Below are 19899 nucleotides of genomic sequence, written 5' to 3'. Positions count from 1 at the left end.
GCGGTGACGAAGCTGCGGAAGCGAATGCGTTGCCGCGGCGGCGAACGGCTGAGGAGAGGCAGGCGCCCGCCCGCGCCCCTTGGTGCCCGGGGAGGGAGGCAGCCACCCACCCTGTGTGCCCGCGGCGGGAGGCAGCGGGGAGGGAGGTAGCTGCCCTCGGTGGCTGCGGGGAGGGAGGGAGGCAGCCGCCCTCGGTGTCCGCGGCGGGACCTGAGCTGGGGCCGCTGGCGGCGGGGAGCGCGGTCCCTCCCGGCAGCGCCGTGCCGGTGTCGGCCTTCGCGCTGTGGTGCCTCCCGGCAGCGAGCTCGTAGCTGAACTCTTCGTCGTTTTCTTTTAAAATCTTTCAGCTGCGGAGAAGCCAGGTGGCAGGCGGGGGAGCGGGGCGAGCTGGGCTTCACCTTCCGCGGCCGGGTTGGGTGCTGATGGGAGGGATTGTCGAAGGAAATGGCTCACCTTGCAAGTCTTTCTGCGTCTTGCAGACTCGGGTTTTGTTTAACAAGAGTAATTGCAAATGTTCAAAGAGACACTCATTAAATTATTTTTTAGGATAGGCTCCACCATGCTTCTGTCCCATCACGGACTGCTCTTTGGTGTGTGGCCCAGCGTTGCTTTTTTAAAATGGAGTTCAGGTGCTTTTCTTCAGACAGTGAGGGGGGAAGGGAAGAGAGAACATATTAGTGGAAGGAAAGGTAGATTTGTGAACTGTTGTTTAAGAGAAAGGAGAATATTTCGTGTGTTGCCATGTCTGAAGATGCTTTATTGGAGGAGGACATTTGGGAGTACAAATCCATTAGGAAACAAAAGCATCAAAGTAATTCAGAGAGCATCTCTACACCTGTGCAGAAAGTAAGTGATGGCAAGTGCAAGCCAAAAAGAAAGAGAAATAGCAATAAAAAAAAATCTGTAGAAAAAACTGATAAACCTCAGAAAACCGAGCAGAGATCAAGGCCAAACCAGGATGTAGATCAATGTAAAGATGACAGTAGCGTGCACTCCCAGGAAAGCGTGAGTAGCCTGACGGAACAGAGCTCACAAAATGCAAAACCCGTTCACGATGGATACTGTCCGAGCTGCCAGATGCCTTTCTCTTTGCTATTGGTTCAGACACCTCGGTGGCATGTTGCTGAATGTTTGGATACACCAGGATCCATTGAAAAAGGTATGAACAGAGTAAGAAAAAAAACCTTCAGAGAAAAGTTAAGGGCTTCTCAAGTAATGTTGCAGTAAACTTTGGTTTTCATATTTAGTGCAAAGTCTGACGTGGTAGTTGGTATGATTTTTAGAATGTTACTTCTGATGATTTATCAGTATTATTTTGGTTTGAGATTTTTGGTTCTTTGTGAAGAACGTGGAAATCTGGCATGAAAATCTAATCTCAAAACTTTGTAGAATAATAATAAATATTCATGGTTGTTTATCAAGCTTCAGTTTTAGTAATTTATTGAAGAAATTGAAGGTCTGTATTTGCCATTTTAAAATAACCTGTTTCAATTACTAAGTCACTGTCAGCAAAAGAACCTCCTTCAATTAAGAGGCTGCTACTTTTGACACCAAATTTCTTTCTCCTTAGGTATGAATTTTATTATCCTGTATCCATGTTGCTGTGTGACTTGTCCTGTTGTCTATGGACAGTTGGAAGCTCAAATCAGTCTGTTAGGCTAATTTACTTGACATGTTACCCCCTGATCCAGCATGCTTTAGAAATTTTATACAGAATTGTACATGAACATTCCTGTATCGTAGAGCAACGCAGTTTTGTTTTGAGTTCTGTATGAGAGGAATAAAACTGACTCGTTCCAATTGCTGGTTTCATGTGGGGAAATACTGTATCTGAACAGATCCAGGGACCTAACTTATGTTCTTAATGCACTTCATAAATTTTGAAAAACAGAAAGCATATGGTCAGGAAACTTGAGTAAAGGCAGTTTAGGTAACACAGTCACTTTTCTTTTTATATCTTTGTAACTTTCCTTGAAGTTTCTTCCCCACAACAATGAAATGTGAGCCCTTTATTCCCGATTTTAGCAGTGGTTTTAATTTAAGGCAGGTGTGTTAACAACACCTCATTTCCATGTCTTACACCCATAATTAACAAATGAAAAATCTTTCTGATTGAATTATGCATTCACCTTAAAATCCTCAAAAGTTAGGCTAGCAAACTCACTACAAAAAAGGTTTAGGGAACAGCCACAGATTTTCTGCTGATGTCTCAATCCTGAATGCTTTTTTCACATAAGTAAATACATGACTTTTTTTTTTTTAATTGAATGTGTAACCCAGTAGATAATTTGAAATGGAGTTTCAGGTTGATTCAGAACTGAGATTTGGTTTGTTTTGAAACACATCTACTGGCCTTTTCTGGTGCTATTGCTCTGAGCTCATTGCTTGCATTTGAGACAATTCTAAACTAGAAGCCATATGATTACATTAGCACAGCACTGAAACAGGGTTAAGTACTCTTGTTGTTAGAGGGCTGTATTAATTCAGGCGCAGTGCTGTATTAGCAGCAACTGTTTGGTTTTAGGTTGGATTCTCATTTCTAGCCAGCTCAGGGCAGGAGGTCTTGGCAGCTTGAAAATTACTTTTTACTTGTGTATTCTGTCTTCCAATAGCTGCATTTATAAGCAAAAGCTTTGAAATTGTGTGTCACATGTGATTTTTATTTTAATAATTATGCCAACTATATTTGCAAAGATACTAATGTTACGTCTCTGTGTAACTCTTTTCATAGAGTGTCCTGATGGTTTACTGTGCACTTCCACCATTCCATCCCACTACAAGCGTTACAGCCATTTTCTACTTGCAGCAAGTAGGGCAGGAGATTATGTCATAAACTCTTCGACGAACACTTTGGAGAGGAAGATGACATATTCTACTGCTGCAAAGCCCAGCTGTTCCCCAAGTCATGTAGAGGAAATCTCACAGAATCAGAAACCATCTAATAGTGTAAAAAATGTACTGAATGATGACTGTACTTTGGTGGTACAGGGTTCACCACAAATGAAGTCTCTAAATACAATCGGTGGAAGTACTTCCTCTTTTGCAAGTGTTCAAAAGCCTCAACAGACATTTCGGCTTACACAGACCACAGATAGTAGTTGTAAATTTGAATTTTATGACTTTGCATCCTCTCAAGAAAGTGGAACAGGAGAAGATCTGTGTAGTCAGAAAGATACAAATCAGCCAAGTCTACTACAGTCAAAAGCGGACTTCAGTGACTGTGAAATTTCTTATTCTCCACTGAGTACTTTTGAGGAAAGTGAAGAGGAAACTGAGGAGGAAGAGAAGAAAGTAAAAATATCACAAAATAAATTATTCAAAGGCTGGAACTTTGAAGATGAAGAATCTAATTCTGTGGTGTTTAAAACATTTGATGGGCTTCTCTTACAGCAGAAGCCTCAGTATGAACATACCAAAACGGGAAATTTCGTCATTAAAAAAAAACACTGTGAGAAAGTAAATACATCAAACTATCTAGATCACAGCGTAAAAACTGTTTCTCAGAGTCACGCGAACAGCAGGTTCTCTAATTCAACATGTGTAGATAATCAGCAAGAGGCGCTAGCCAGTGGGTCCTCTTCTCCTTTTAATTGCGAAGAGGTTGAACAGCCAGAATTTGTTCCCTCTGCTGCTAAAGCAGATAACACAGAGTCAGAAGATACTGGTGCTTGTGCTTTGGATTCTGCATATGTGAGTTTTACTGAGACATCACCACTGCTAGTCAGAGATGATACTGGGTCTCTTCTGACACAGAAAAGTAATGTTTTGAGTGATCCAGGTAACATTTTAACTAATTCAGATAAAATGACTGCCAATGCAACTGAAAAAACAGCTTGCCAGGAGAGTTTGCAGTCAGTAGTGGAGAAAGAAGGAAACCTTCATACAGCTGCTGTGTGCTTTCCCAGCCCCATCTCTAAAACAGAAACATCTCTTTCTTTAGCAAACTTGAATGCCAAATCCAGTTCTGCCAAAGGACTCAAACAAATGGACATTGGTGTTTTCTTTGGGTTAAAACCCAAAGTAAAAGAGGAGAGCAAAGGAGAGATATGTTTGAGTGAGGAAAAGCAGATACCAAGTTCAGGAACTCCCAATGGAAAGAGGCCCAGACATCCAAAAAGGAAAGCTGAAGGGTCTGTGGAAGATGTAGAAGCAGTTACAGAAAGTTCAACTAAAAATGGAGCCTTTGCAGATGTAAGTTCTGGTGGCCAAAAAAGGTGGAGAAAAAAAATTAAAGAATTATCTACTACAGACGAAGGAACTAAAAAGACCCACTGCCCTTTCTACAAGAAAATACCAGGTAAGAGGTAACTGTTGCTTTTTGTAGAGGTTAACTAATTTTGTCTTTAGTGTTTTGTTTGTTTTTTTTTTTTTTTCTAATTTTAGGCTTCGGTATTCGTCACTCTTCATAACCATTCAGACTGCAGCTCATGATGAATTTTCTTTCCTCCATCTAAGTTGATAAAATCTTGCGTAGGTGCAGATCTTGAAAAGAAGGTGTTTGCAGAACCAGAGTCATCAATGGCTGAAAATAGTGAAATAGTTATCTCAGGAAAATTATTTCAAGGACTGACTTCTGAATGTTTTTGACAGAGCAAAAAACATAAGCTGTATTAAAAGATGGATCTACTTTCTTAAATGATTGTGATTACATCCCCTGTTAATATTCACTCCTATTTCCTGAATTTAATCTTTTACATCAGTTCAGTTGTGCCTGAAAATAGGGCTGTCAATAGCAATTATTTCCTTACATGAAGTTAAAAGAATTGAGTTTAATTTTGCCTATAAAATTCAGTAGTATTAGAAATTATTTACTACAACTGTGAAAACAAAGAAATGAAAACCAAGCTGGAGAGTTTAGTTAAGGAAACAGCCAAGAATTTCTCAGAATCTCCTCAAGCAATTGCATAAATTACAGGATGATGGATCAGCAGCCTAAAAAGCTTCAAATTGTCACAGTTCTGTTTACCACTGAAGGACTGTGTTAGTGTTGGGTAGATACTTGAGGAAGTCAAATAGAACTACGTTAGTGATCCTAAGTGCCAAGCTGCTGCTTGAAGACTGACCTGTAAGTGTTGGTGGGGCTACACCAGTATCGTGGGTTCAATGGGCTTAAAGAATCTTCCATGTATAAAAAAATTTGAAGAGCACTGCCTACAGTGCAATTTTAAAGTTGCTTTGTTATTGTCTGTGTTATGTAGAATTCTGAATTTTTTTACTACATTTGAAGTATATTTGACTGTATTTTCTGCATTGCTAATGATACTTATTTGTTCCCATGGCTTAGTACAATTCAGCCTCCCTGAAGTTTTGCATCTGGTACCTCTCAAACACTTGGGGATTTTTTGGTTTGTGATTTTTAATTAGCAGACTGCTCTGTTTTTTTGGAGTTGCAAATACGTGATGTTCTAGCATTGAGTAAGTAGAACTATTTCTAGTTCTAGAAGATCTGGGAAATTTGAGTTACATAAAATGGAAAAATATTTGAGTGCCACCAGGTGAATTAGTTCTGTGCACTGTTGGGTGGTTTTAAGAAACTGTAACCCAATGTGAAAGGACCATTTATCAGTATGTTTGCATTTTTTAAAAAAACTACATTTGCAGAGAAAAGGGCTATCTTTTATATGGCTGTCTTCATGCAACATCTTTTTACAAACAACACCTCATTAAAAGCAGACAGTGGCAAATCGGTCACGTTTCATCATAGAAGTGCATTCAAAGACACCAGATTGCTTGCTTGAAAGTTATATGGTAGTGTGTTTCAAGAGGAATATTAAATGTAGAATAATTGAAAAGTTGCAGTTTGATCATAAAATGCATTTGGTAAGCTATGCTTAGCTTTTGTGTCAAGATGTTGATTTTAGATTTTAATCTGCATGAACTTTCAAAAATACTGTCTGAATGCAGATAAATGTGTTTTATTTGCTTAACCCATTACCATCTGTGTAGCATGGCAGCTGGACAACAGATACTTGGGAGGCCTGTGAAAGTATTTGTGTGTGGACACTTAGTTAAATTTTTATTTTAATAAGGGAAAATGTTTTTTTGTGACTGTTGATCCATGCACAAACCACGCTCATCTTTTAAATGGCTTCTTCAACTGTATGCAGCGTAACTGTATTCCCTTTTCATTTGGAAGAAAGGAAAAAGAACAAAAGGAAAATTTAATTAGAAACTGGTTCTGAACTGTTCATGTTTACTGACTGGCTTCTCTTCCCTTTTTGCTGTAGGAACTGGTTTTACAGTTGATGCCTTCCGGTATGGAGAAATTGAAGGCTGCACAGCTTATTTCCTTACTCATTTTCACTCTGATCACTATTGCGGGCTAACAAAAAACTTCATGTTTCCAATCTACTGTAATAAGGTAAGGTTTCCAAGATTACTAGATATTATCAAATCCATATGCAGCCAAAATCATTTTTATGCCGATGAAAGTAAATAGAAGACCAGATGTTCCATTGTTGGGTCAGTTAGGCACAGTGGATATGTATAGGGGAATCTGGGTTTTCCTTGTGAGAAATTCTTACCCTGATTTGACTGACGAAGAAGATCAGTGAAAGTTCCCTGTCTAGATACCATGAAAAAATTCAGGTTTAAAAGGATCTCTAGAGGTCATATAGACTGATCTCCTGTGCAGTGCAGGTCCAACTTCAAAGTTAGATCAGACTGCAGAGAGCCTTTGTCAGTCAAATTTTGAAAACAAGACAGATTCTACTACGTATCCTTGCAACCTGTTGCAATGCTTACCCACTCTGAAATTTTTTTCCTGATACACAATTGAAATGTCCCCTTTTGCAACTTGACATTGTAGCTTGTTCTTTTTGTGTGCATCATGGAGAATAATCTGGCTCCATCTTCTCTATAACCCTATTCAAGTGATGGAAGTCTGAAATTAGATTCCACTTAAGCCATCTCTTCTCCACATTAAGTAAATGGAGTTGTTTTAGCCTGCTCCTGTGCTGCTCCTGCTGCTGAATGGCCAAGACTGCCATTAGCTATCATACGTCCAACCAACTCTTCTTTAGAACTCGTAACATGGTAGGGCACCTTGCCTAATCAACCCATGCAGAACCTGCATCAAAAAAAACTATTTCTGATTTACTCTGGAAGTCTCCTGGAAAACTTGTCCTGTAATGCCCTTCCAGTAGGTCTTGGGGTGACTGCAGTCCTCTGTGATAAGATCCAGAGCCTGTGACCTGGAAACTTCTTCAGTTGTTTAAAGAAGGCTTTACCCGCCTTCTCTTCTTGACCTGACAATGTATATCAGATGTTATTCCCCTTGTTTGCCTCCTCCTTGATTCCAATCCATAACCTGTTGACAGGCTTTTAAAAGTTTGCCTTTTTAAGATGGCTTTTTTCAGTTTGGTTTTTGAGAGGTGAAATGCTACTGAAAGGCTTGATTATACCCAGGATCTCATAGTTTCTCTCTAAGCCAGACAGTCTGGCTTTGAGAGCCTTTGTTTCTAAAATAAACAGAGGCTTTTTTTAGATTCTGTTCCTATTCCATATTAAATCCTTTCCCTGTTACAGATAACTGGCAATCTGGTGAAGAGCAAACTTCGAGTCAAAGAACAGTACATCCACGTGCTGCCGATGGACACAGAATGTATAGTGAATGGGATCAAAGTGTTGTTGCTCGATGCCAATCAGTATGTGTCATTGCATTTGTTGTGGAACATTTGTATGTATAGAATATTAAAGATAAATAGCTGTACAGATACAGTTTATGTTTTCATGATTTTTAGGTTCCAGTGGATCTGAAAAAATAAGCGTGAAAATACTTCACGTTCCTAAATTGGCTTGGTAACAAGCATTTTCACTTCAGAAGTGAATTAGGCATGTAGAAGCCTAAATTTCTTGCAAGCAGTTAACTTTTGAAACAGGTGAATTATCTGTGAAAATGGAACTTAGACTTTTTTGATAATTTTATTTTAACTTTGTTTGCTTATAATGAGTACATAGTGTTAACCACTCATAGCTCCATAATTTTTAAGCTTGTTAAGAGGTTGAGTGATTTTTCTAGTGGTCTGGACACTTTAGTTTTTGGTGTCTAGTTGGGAACATTCTAGATTTGCTTATCAGATATGTTAGGTTTCTGTAGCTTCAACTGAAGATAGTGAAATCTTCAGCTAAAGCAAAATGTAGTGCTTTGGATCCTGGGCCAACATTTTCAAAACTGAACTTTAAAGAAAAACCTGTTGAAATCTGCAAGGAGGCTTCTACTGGATTTGGTGATAAAGGGTGAGATTTTTGTCCATTATGCTGGCACTGTGTGGTAATGCTGGATTTGAAGTTCAGTAGCACCTGACTTCCAGCTCTGTGCTCTTGCAGTTCTGCCTCCCGGTACCTTATTTGGCTGTGGGATAGAGGAAGAGTCCTTTCCCTGAAGTATATATTGAAACGCAGCACTGTGTCACAGCTGGTTTGAATATTACTTACTGTAGGATTTGTTTATAGTTGGAGAGATAAGATTCCACGAAGCTCTTTGAGAACCCTTTCTGGGAATGAAGGAAGCCTTGTTGCTTATGTAATTTGGACACTTCTCATTTTTCCAGTTTGATTCTTTGCTTCAATTTAAAAGGCATATAAACCTTAGGTACAAAGTTCAGCTTCTTGGAGGGTTTACCAATTCTGTCATTTTAGCTTTGATTCATGCCAGTTTTTCCTTTTTTTGAGATTTCCTTTACCCTTTACAGATGATTCATGTCCAAAATGGTCCCACTCTGGTTTTCCAGTCTGAGCTCTTGCCATTCAGACAGCTTTGGCAAGGAACCACAGAAGGTGCAATGAATTCGCTGTGGCCAATAAGAGAATTGTATTTATAACCAGGGAATTCTGGAGGGAGGATGATTAAAATCTGCAAATAGAATATAAAAGGAAATGCTTCAGTAAGTCCTGCAGGAATGAAGATGCATCTGCAGTAATACAATTCTGTTTCTTCTGAATAAGAATGCTGCTTCTCTTTGGTGGGCTGTTTCCCTTTTGAATCAAGTAATACAACCTCAGGGATTGCAACTGAGGCTGCATCTTTGTCGTACCTAGAAGAGAGCATCCCAAAAAGGCAGTTAATGCTTGATTACTGTTGCTGTGTTTTTTTCTTCTCTCCGTCTCAGCTGAGCTTGTCTATGGCCATAAGATTAGCTTCAGAATTCCTTTAGAAATCGGGAATTTCTAGCTGAGTTAGGCTGCGTAGTAGCTGTGATTTAAAATGCTGTTCTGCACACCTTCCTGCTACTGAAGGGTGGTATATCTCGTAAGGCAATTTATCAGTATAGAGAACTAACATAATTTGTATGGGGATTTTTTATTTGTTTCAGTTGTCCAGGTGCAACAATGATCCTTTTCTATCTACCCAGTGGAACTGTTATTTTGCACACAGGAGACTTCAGGGCAGATCCTTCTATGGAGCGCTACCCTGCTTTGATTGGTCAACAAGTCCACACCCTTTACCTTGATACCACGTAAGTTGTGTTGTTTTTTGGTTTTGTTTTTTTTTGGTGGTTTTTTTTGTGTTGGTTTTTTTTTTAATATAACCCCTTTTTGGTTTAGTAAGACTTTATATGAACCAGATGTAAGTGTAAATGACATTACTGTTTTAACACTTGTTAGCTCTATTTAGTGTTGAACAAAGCCAGATATTTATTGAAAGTCCATGTATGTCTAGCTTGTTCATTTGTTATGCTGTTACATGACAGAATAAAAGTGGGTGGTGGAAAAGATGCTAAAGTATTTGCTGAGATGACCTTATTATTTATAAGTGGTATTAAATTCTGGGTGTCAAAACTCATACATTGAGTGCTCAGCTCTAAAACAAGACGTTCATGGAACACCAGTTTGATGTGGATTCAACTCTATTATGAAAAGGGGTGTTGGGGAATTCAAAAAGTGAAAGAATGACAAATGGTTAAATTAGTTGTCCAGATTTTCATTAGATCTTTCTCTGACTCATGTATATAAAATGGTTTTTCTGTGTATGATGACTAATGCCCAGCTGCAGTCTTTTATTTCTGTTTCATATGTTTCTGTGAATGAATAATGCCTTATGTTACGGTTTGTGTGCATGATAAAAAATAGACATAAGGATGAAATTGGTATGTGATACAAATATCTAGTTTGAAAGAGCACTTGGTATTTATAGAGAAAAAATGCAGAATTGAGTGTCAGTGTCGGACAAGTGAATGGTTGTAGAGAAAAGACTGTTCTATGCAACGTAAGTTTTATTGCAACACTTTCATCTGGGCATCTCAGTGGATTCTAGTAAACAGGTTTCAAATAGACTGAAATTATATAGAAGGATAACATCTTTTTTGCTACTTTGTTATTGTATGCATGGAGTTTTGAGAGCCTTTGTGGTAAATTCAGATGTCTTCCGTCTTGTGTAACGAAGTGTGTATCTTGTTTCGATGCCCCAGATACTGTAGTCCTGAATACACTTTTCCTTCTCAACAAGAGGTTATCCAGTTTGCTGTCAATACTGCCTTTGAGACAGTGACTTTAAACCCGCGTACTCTAGTTGTCTGTGGCACCTATTCCATTGGAAAAGAAAAAGTTTTTTTAGGTATGTACTGGATCAAATAACTAAATAAATACCTAAATTTGTGTTAAAAGACCTTTTTCTTGAAGATATAAAGGGTCGCTTAGTCTTGGTGGTCAGATACTGTGTAAAGAAATTGAATATACTTAATAATCCTACTGCTAGTTTTTTAGTTTTCCAATCAATTTCTGAAAGAAATATTTTTCTGCCGTGTTTACAAGCTCCACAAACATACAGAAGGCCAATTTGGATACTAAATGAATGAACCTATTTAACTGATCGTGGTGAGAAAATTGCTGGTGGCAATTAAAAAAACCCGTAAAGTCTTTATGACATTTTTGTTGTTAATAATTTCATGTTGTCAAGAAACAGCAAAGGGGTATAATTAAACTTCTGTTTTGCTAACAGTTTTCCTTCTAGGGTTATATTACATATTTTCCTAAATATTTATAGTAATCAGTTTTAATGAAATCAATTTTACCAAAGCATTCCCCAAACCAAAACACATCTTTTCTGACTTAATGAAAATCTTGTGTGCTATGCTTCACTCTGGTACAGCATTAGGAACCAACATGATTGCCCAGATGTGTACTCTAGAGCAGGCAGCTGTGTACCATTTGTGCTTTTGAGTGTACTTAATGCCATCAATACAAGACTTACTTTCACCAAAATTTAGTCTATCTTTAACGTGAGCTGTTTGTCGCATATTCCAAAAACTGCACGTTTCTGGAATCTTTGAAATAAATACCGCTTCACCTCAGTGACATTCTGCCAAAGAAATATGACTTAGAACTTATCCTTCTCTTTTGTGTCATACACAATTCTGCTGTTAAAATGTAGGAGCTAGTTTTTTAACAGCCATTACAAGTTTCTCAATTTTAGAATATGAAACACTGTATCCTGTTGAATATGGATTTTTTTTCAACAGTAAAAATGATCCAGTGCAATAATTAGGAGTATCTCCAAAACAGCCAAAAAAGGAACTCTCATAATTTTCATTATCTGATTTCTTCCTGATTAATCCTAAAGCAATTGCTGAAGTTCTGGGCTCAAAAGCAAGTATGTCCCGTGATAAGTACAAAACACTGCAGTGCTTGGAGTCAGCAGCTGTTAATTCCCTCATCAGTGTGGACTGGGATGGGACTTTGCTTCACGTTCTTCCCATGATGCAAATTAATTTTAAGGTAAGTTCAGAGAATATACTCCGTTGATTAACCTGCTGGCTAATCTTACTGTTGGCTCCTCCCAACAGTGTGTGTTTGTGTTTGGTGCTTTTTAACCTCTTGTCAGATCATATTTATTTAGTAAAGATTTGACATGTAGCAATACATTGAAAATGAAATGCAATTAAACATTAATATCTATCTCCAAACATGATGCACAGAAAGTGTAATTTCACTTCAGTGCAGTGCTGCTACAAGATAAGATGAGGTTTTTTCAAAGGCTTGATCTTTGCAGGCCTTTTTGAAGTAGATTTATGTAATGACTGCAGGATCTGTCCTATTAGCAATTAATATATTGTGACATGGAGTCCCTGTTTTTTTCAGCCTGTCTTTTACCTGGTATGATGTGGGAAAAGACTAAAAGGATTTTTTGCCTGTGAGTCTCTGTTTTGAGGCAGCCTGTGAACAAAGCCAACTTCCAGTCTGGTGTTTGATAAAAAAGGAATAGGGTTCTCCACGTTCCTCTCAGTTCAATTTTCATGTATTTATAATGATATTTTCGTCTTTTAAAAGAATATTCTCTCTCCTCCTGTGTTGAAGAGTTACATGGGGATATGGATACTTGAAAGTCAATGAAAACTCACTCATAAACTGGTACACACAGGGAGTGAATTGAAGGACACCTCATATATACACATTAGTTTTTCCACACACGGTCTCTCTCATATTTGTAGCAAAAGCAAGTAAACCAGTTTATTTTAAGACATTGTTTCATCTCAGTTGACTTCAAATGCACATCTCAGTTGAGATTTGAGGCAGCAGGTTTTTGTTGTTGAGAGTTTTTGTGGGAATTTCTTAGTTAGGAAAGATGACTAACTCCTGGGGGGAAAGTTTTTCTAAATAGACTACAAAATACAGAATGGCATTAAGGCAAAGCAGCAGGCTCTAGATTAAAGGTAGCCTGGAAGAAAGAGAAAAATAGTGGTCACTTACGCCTTACAGACTTGGATTCATTTTCCTGCTTTGCTTCAGGCCTGCTGTGCCATCTCAAGCAAATCCTTCAGAGCAAGATGGTATTTAGCTGCAGGACCAGTCAAGGTCAGAGCTGACCTAAAAAGGAGAAAAAGAGGCTATACAATTTGGATGGGAGCTGCAGGAGATGGAACTTAATATCTTAATGTTTTAACGTTGTTCTATAATCTTTTCCATGGTGGGACAGAAAATGAGTAATGGAAATGTGCATGGATTTATTTTTAATGTGTTGTGTTGTCTTAAACAGTAATATATTTTAGTTTCTTCTGCAGATTTTTTGGTGGTTATGTGATTCTTCTGTCATGTGTCCCAGCGTGTATGGAGTACTCGCGTAGTTGGACTTTTTCAGGCAGAGGGTGTGATTATACCACAAGGGAGTCTAGAAAGCCTTACTTCTCAGAGATAGGCAGTTGTATCACGTGCAGGGTCTCGTCTCTGAGAACAGGAGGTTCTAGACAAATCTACAGCGTGCCAGAAGCAATGCCTGGACCCAGGAAAGGGCCGGGAAAGATTAAGGCACAGTGGTGGACAAGAGTCCCGGTGTAACAGCCGTGGCCCTCTGTGCTGTGTGAAGTTGTTGGAAGGTGGTCTCATGCTGTTGTTAGTAATTTTGTGCCCATGTAAGGTAGGTGTGCTAGGGAGACTTCCAGAGCGCTAAACATCCGATGATGCCGGTAGCTAGATGAACATGCAGGTAGAATGTAGTATCAGTAAAATGTGGAGAATGTTACATGCTTAAAGATGAGTTCATATGTTATTTCTGCTCCAGCAGCATTAGTAAATATGATCTCAGAAAAGACAATATTTTTAATAATAAATTATCTGATCACTTGTAATCTTGTTCTAGTTAAGGAATGATGAATGATACCATCCTGTTTTTGCAGACCATGTAAATGTTGATGTCATCATCTCCAGTTGCATGTTTTTGTCTTGTGCTGGATTATACAGGTTTTGTCCTGAATTATTGGCTCATTACTGGGAAAGCCAGAATTTTTTAGTGATCACTAAATGCCAGTGCCTTCATTATCTTCTGGGTCTTTCCTACCTCTTCTGTTTTATTTGATCCCCAGCCCTACTCAAAAACACAATCCTACTTCTTAATTTGGGCTGATTTCCTGCTTGTGTAGTTTCAGCTGCAAACCTACAAATCCATGAAATCCTTATGTGAGTATTCTCAGTCAAAAGCTCAGATTCAGTCCTTATTTAGTAAACCAAGTACTTCTGTGATCTTGTACATCAGTTGCCTTTTTAGTAGAATGCAAATAGCCAAACCCTGATGGTATATTATAGTATCTCCTAGAAGCCCCAGTTTTATAGCCTTATTTTGCCTGTTACACTCTTTTAGGAAAAAACCAAACCTGTCTGTGCTCCTGGCTTGATAGTTCTAAAGAACTGTATGCATGATTTTTCTGCTTTTTATTACTGAAAAACTTCTCTGGTCTGTTTCTAGATAAAGAACAAAAAAAAGCTGCATAAGCTAAATGCACTTACCACAACTGAAGCCTACTTTGAAGTAACTGTTGATAAAACTGTACCTGCCAAGGAAAGCTTCCATATTTCTTTCATAGCTGACTTCTCCCAAGACTAAATCTGGATGCCCCCAGATTTCCTTTCTACCCCAAATAGAAAGGAAAGGAGTTCATCGTTTTGAGATACTCCTACATATGCTTCCTTGTTCGCAGCCTTTCTGCTGTGATCAGGGGCTTTTTATTTCCTGATCATTGAGTCTCCAGATTGCTGGAAAATGCTATAAATTTTTTTTATAAAATTGATACTTTTTTTGAATCCATATTCAGGAATTTTAGAAATAATTTTGCAGTCTCTATGTTGTGAATATTTTTTCCTTTTGGTGGCATTGTGCAGCTGTTTAATTCCAGTTTCGGTGCTATCTGAAATCTGCTTTTCTCCATGTTGATTTTCAGCAGTAATATGAAGCATGATTTTCCATTTTGGAGTCAGCTGTTTTATTATTTGTGAACAACTAGCTTAGCTGTTCACCTATGATTTATAAACACTGTATTGATTCAGCAGAAAGTGTCATTCACCTAAAAGCCACAGGCGCTTAGAAAAGTACAGAAACCTCTCTCTGTCTTTCCCCTAGTTACCAGAGTTTAAAGACTAACGTTGGTACCTTCTGCCTAGAACTGAAGCAATTCATCAAACAAAAATGTATAGTGACCATAGTTGTATTAAATCCACCATGAAAAACATGTGGATCAGTGAGTGTTTTTTTGGCAGGTTGAAAGATGATTTTTGTAAACCCACAGCATCATATGTGCTGTACCCTAGATTTTCACTTGGCCAAAGACTTGGTGACAATAACGTATGGTGCATTTCTCTTTTCTGCTTGAGCTGTCTTGTGTCAAGATGTACACGTTTCTGTACACATGCAGCCACACTGAGGGAAACTGTGCTACCTGACTTGTCCATCACATTTTTTATCTGCAAACGTGTATTTGAATATTGAATTCTGGGCAATTTTCTATTACTGTATCAGGAGTTGTGTCCCTCGCAAAATCCGGTGAAGAAGCAAGTTCAAATTTGAGAAGAAAGCATAACTTTTCTGCTGTATAAATTCATATAGGTAGTCTCGATCTGTAGTTAGTATGAAAGCAGTCCCGTTCATAATATTGACTACCTGGCCGGGTATCGCTAGAGTTGATGTATTTTATCCAGGCCTTATGACTGCCCCCTTGAGAAGAACCAGTACTTGAAATGAGTGTTTGGCTAAGGTGTGTGAAGTCTGAAGGGTGAAACCAGAAAGAACAAGCCATAGGGGATCAGAGGCAGCGAAAATACAGTGGCAGAGGAGTAAGCTTTTTGTGTCGTTGTATTACTGTTGGATTCGGTGGGATTCTTTGTTCATTTGGGTTTTTTTCTATGTATAGCTCTGGCTTTCTTGAGGAGTTTATTAAGAGTTGATATCAAAGTTTCTTAAGGTGCTGCCTGGGTCAACAGTGAGGTGACATGCTGTAGATTCATGTTCTGGATATTCTTAATGGATAACGCTTACATAAATTTAAAATTATACTTTTTATATGTGTGATATCTTAATTAAAATACTTATAAAAATAAAACATTAACTTGCTGCAGTATTGCAAGTGGATTCGATATATGAAAAGGAAAGATTTTTGAAAAAAAATTCAAAGAGATGTGGTACTTCAGTATGGTTTTACTCCAGTAAAGTACAGGGATTGCTGCATGTACTGATGAATAGCTGTTCTTGAATAAGCCAAATGAGTTTAAGTGGTGTTAGGGCTGATTGTAAATTAACTATTTAATCATGTTTGAGTCTTCTCCTACCTGATGGAATCTGTTTGCGTGTACCGCTGACTTCAGCAACACTGTAGATAACAGGCTGTCATGGTGATTGAAGGAGGTTGATTTAGCAATGAAATATGTTTTCCATTTTAAAAGATGAAGGTTTAGAACAGTGTTGACTAAAGCAATAAAAGAAAAAATTGGAATGTACGTTTAAAGTGGACTTGTTATGAATAAACACTATAGTAATTCGTTTTGTGGAAAGAGGCCATCTTTTCTAAAATGCATGCATGGTTCTTTTGCAACAAACAATTTTTTGTAACAGTCAAAAATTGAGGCTTCTGCCACTTGAATGTGCAGTGGAAGATTTCCAGAGAACTCTGGGGTCTTCAGGTCTGTGCACCTCTTCTATGTTGCTTTATTTAGCTCAGTAAAGTCTTGTACTATCATTGAGGTGAGATTTTCAAAAGTACCTGTGATCGAAATGCACAAATAATTTTTATGCGATTGAAATTGCATCCTTAATGTGAACGTTGCACACTTGATTTATAACACAGTTTGAAAGCAGATTAGCGTTGGTTAATATAATGATCATTCTATTTGAAGTACTGTATTTAGATTTCATTAGAGCATGGGGAGCAAATATGTGAATTATCACCTTAAGCTATGTTGGTCTTCCTAAAATGAAGTGTGAAGGAGAGTTAGACTGCTACAGTTGTGTCTTTAATATAGTGAAGAATGAACACTTGCAGTGTATTAACAGTCATGGCAGCTAGCCACAATTCCTGTTGCTGAATGAAACATGTGTTGTGGTAGGTTTTTTGTTGTTCTGTTATGTGCTCCGTTTGATGGATTCATTAGATTGCTACTGGTCATTGTACTGAAGGTGCTGTTAAATGTGGCAGTGTCACAGGCAGCTTTCTGCTTCCCTGCTTAATAATTTTCAAGTATCTGACAGGTTAGTTAGTGTTCCTAACAGCCTATCCATCCCCCTCTCCCCACCTATACAAAATAAAGTTTATGATTTTGAGTTCTATAATCTTGTAGGGCTTTCAGATGGAGAATGTGCCTTTAAGATTTTATACAAGACACATGAAAGTGATTGTCTATTTTTGGTTTGAAATAACACTGACTTCACTTTATCCAGGAATAGGATTGTACATTCCTTATACTTTTCTCTCATCTTTTTCCCAATCCTAGTTTAAACAACACTGAAGGCTAACTTAGCCAACTTGGAAACTTTTTCAAGTTAATTTTTTTTGGAGTGAAGAGATGAGAGGTGGTTTCCTTCCTGTCATGAACAGAGATGTGCTTAGTGCTCAGAGCAATATCCAACTCATGCACTGGTTTGCTGCAGTTTTTGGGGTAGTTCACTTAATCTTCAGGGCTTCTGGACGTAAGCAGATGTCAGGATGTCAGTGGCACTTTAAATGAACCAGATGATTTTTCACTGAAGCAGGCTTTCACCATCTTTTATCACCACTCAGCTGCAAGAGTGCTGACCTCCAGCTGAGAGGAGGAAATGAATGACTTAAGGGGCAAGAGCTATAAGAAGATGCGATCATGCTTTATGTGTTCTGATCTGTAATGCATAGCTGTTAATATGTGCTTATTCAGATGAAGCAATTGAGATCCTAAGGTACCAGGTGCTCTGCAAATGTAAATATTTATCATTAATAATTTCAAGGCAGATGGTATTTTAAATAAAAAGGTTCATATCAAAACATAAAAATAAAATTTAGTCCGAAGTTTCTCCATTGTGAAATCTCCAACCTTTAGACTAATGAGCTATTTAATGGGATTCAGTATATGCTATATTCTTTTCACAGGGCTTGCAAGATCACTTGAATAAGTTTTCTGAGAATTTTGATCAAGTTCTGGCTTTCAAACCTACTGGGTGGACCTACTCTGATTCATGCCTTTCTCTGGTGGATATCAAACCTCAGACAAGAGGAAAGATCACCATATATGGTATAAGAGTGGTAAAGATTCAGTGCATTTAGATTTGTGTGGATGGTTTTCATATTTTTATTCTGGAAACTCCTACTGTTCATTGTAACTAGTACTTTTTCTGATAACTCATTGAGAAACTGAACAGATGGATCTCTCCAGGAGAGATCTGTGAACTGAGTAATTGAGAACACTGTAAATGCAGTCTTTAACATATATTTTGCTCCTGTCCTCCTCTTGCAGATAAAGACTTTTATCTGATATATGTAGAGACTTCAGGGGTGAAATTTTGGCCCAACTGATGCTGACGTCAGTGCGGTTCTAGGGATTTCATTCCATACCTTACTCATTTGTGAGAGACTGTGGGTCTTCCTCTCAGTTCTTATCAGTGGGTGGAGTTGAATCTTTTAGCATTAATTTAACCATATACTTGGTGTTGCTCAGTTTACACTGATGAATGATTTGGTAACTTAATGCAAGGTACTTTTCCCAGAAGGAAAAACTGGGTTTTCATTTTACCTTAGCTATAAACTTTAGATCTCAACTATGGATTTTAAAATATATTATCTGAAGTATTTCTTAGCTGGAAGGCTTGCGGGAGTATTTTGGCAAGAAGCTAAGTAGACTGACAGATCACTGTGATTTGTTTCATTTCAGGGATTCCTTACAGTGAACACAGCAGTTACCTGGAAATGAAGCGTTTTGTTCAATGGTTGAAGCCACAGAAAATCATCCCCACTGTAAATGTTGGTGACTGGAGAGCCAGAAGCTTGATGGAGAAGCATTTTAGAGACTGGATGATTGAGGGCAGTAGGCATAAATAAATGTGAGGAAGAATGTATAGTTCAAAGGAGGTAGGCTGGAGTGGGAATTGTGTGTTCCTGTGAGTTTTATTTAATTCCTTTTTCCACGGAGCTCCCTTTAGGGAGGACTAAGCTGCCATTCTCCCGAGAAAGCTGAATTTTGGGGAAAAAAAAAAAAAGGCACCTTGCTTTCTTATGTACCCACTACTTATTTTTCCCATAACTTAATAACTTTTTTGCAAATGCATATTTCAGGTTATTTTTATTTTACTCCTTTTTCCGTATTCTTAATTTTCCTCAGATTATGGAGATGCCCAGATGTATAATGCTGGGGGAGAAACTGCTTCCAGGTTAATAATTTCTGAAAAGAAGGTATTGTAGTAAATGAGACAATATTAAGCTTATGTCGCATGCTGTCAATTCCGGCTTCAGAGAAGCTGGTTTCATGAGGCAGAACTGGCTATTGTGATTTAAATCTTGTAAACAAAATTTACCTTGTGAGAGAGGATTGGCTTGGGCTCTTGCAGCGTATGTACTTAGGAGATTGATTTTTATAAACAACGTTGCTACCTACATTCTGCTCAAGATTTTCATATTTTTTTTAACAAATAAAGAACCTACATGAAGCCTGTGTGTTCTTTCTGAGCAAAATGCATTTATTTTCAGTACTGTAGTTACTAATCTGAGAAACCTTTGGTGAATGTTCTGTATATGTTGATTGTGTAAGATTGCTTCTGCGTCCTGGTAGTGCAAATTCTCAGCACGTGGTCAAAGCACAGAAGTGGTTCCACTCCATGTAGTCCCCTGCAGTGCATTTGGGTTGGCAGGGCTGCGTGTACAGGTTTGTTACTTGAATATTCTGGAAAAACAGGAAAGGCAAATATTAGTACTGGCAGTAGAAAGGTAGGTTTCATTATGCATTTTTTTCCCCTGAATCCTACCAGATTATCAGTGCTGCTTTTCCTGTATCTGCTTGGTATTTATGATACTGAAGTACGTGGTTGCATGCAGGCACGCTAGTATAATTTTAAGCACTAAAATAACAAATGTTCCAAACTTCCAGGACTTACAAAGTTCCATCATGCGTAAACAATCATCCCCCAACCCCACAGAATAGCTCATCTGAAAACTTCAATACCATTTTTGTTGGGAAAACATT

The 19899-nt window shown here is 38.2% G+C and overlaps 1 protein-coding gene across 2 annotated transcripts; it reads left to right on the top strand.

The window, feature by feature from the left end:
- The first annotated feature begins 138 nt into the window (after positions 1-138).
- DCLRE1A (DNA cross-link repair 1A) lies at positions 139-19366 on the top strand. Of its 2 annotated transcripts, none has more exons than XM_074875329.1 (9): positions 139-1159; positions 2732-4297; positions 6228-6361; positions 7528-7646; positions 9315-9458; positions 10410-10555; positions 11561-11715; positions 17817-17958; positions 18595-19366. In XM_074875329.1, the coding sequence occupies exons 1-9, from the start codon at positions 742-744 to the stop codon at positions 18759-18761; spliced, it is 2991 nt and encodes a 996-aa protein (XP_074731430.1). In that variant the 5' UTR covers positions 139-741; the 3' UTR covers positions 18762-19366. The 2 variants fall into 2 exon arrangements, with proteins under 2 accessions (XP_074731430.1, XP_074731431.1); XM_074875330.1 differs by having other exon boundaries at positions 17817-17969; positions 18595-18763.
- The last annotated feature ends 533 nt before the right edge of the window (positions 19367-19899 follow it).

This window comes from Strix uralensis, chromosome 7, assembly GCF_047716275.1.
Source record: "Strix uralensis isolate ZFMK-TIS-50842 chromosome 7, bStrUra1, whole genome shotgun sequence".
NCBI lineage: Eukaryota > Metazoa > Chordata > Aves > Strigiformes > Strigidae > Strix > Strix uralensis.
The sequence above is the reverse complement of the archived record's forward strand: the minus strand, read 5'-3'. Positions and strand labels throughout refer to the sequence as shown.

Excerpts from the sequence above, each read along its gene's own strand:
- DCLRE1A (XM_074875329.1), top strand. The coding sequence starts at position 742 with ATGTCTGAAGATGCTTTATTGGAGGAGGACATTTGGGAGTACAAATCC. Across the intron at positions 6,362-7,527 it reads TTCCAATCTACTGTAATAAG|ATAACTGGCAATCTGGTGAA; the intron begins GTAAGGTTTCCA and ends TCCCTGTTACAG. Across the intron at positions 9,459-10,409 it reads ACCCTTTACCTTGATACCAC|ATACTGTAGTCCTGAATACA; the intron begins GTAAGTTGTGTT and ends TCGATGCCCCAG.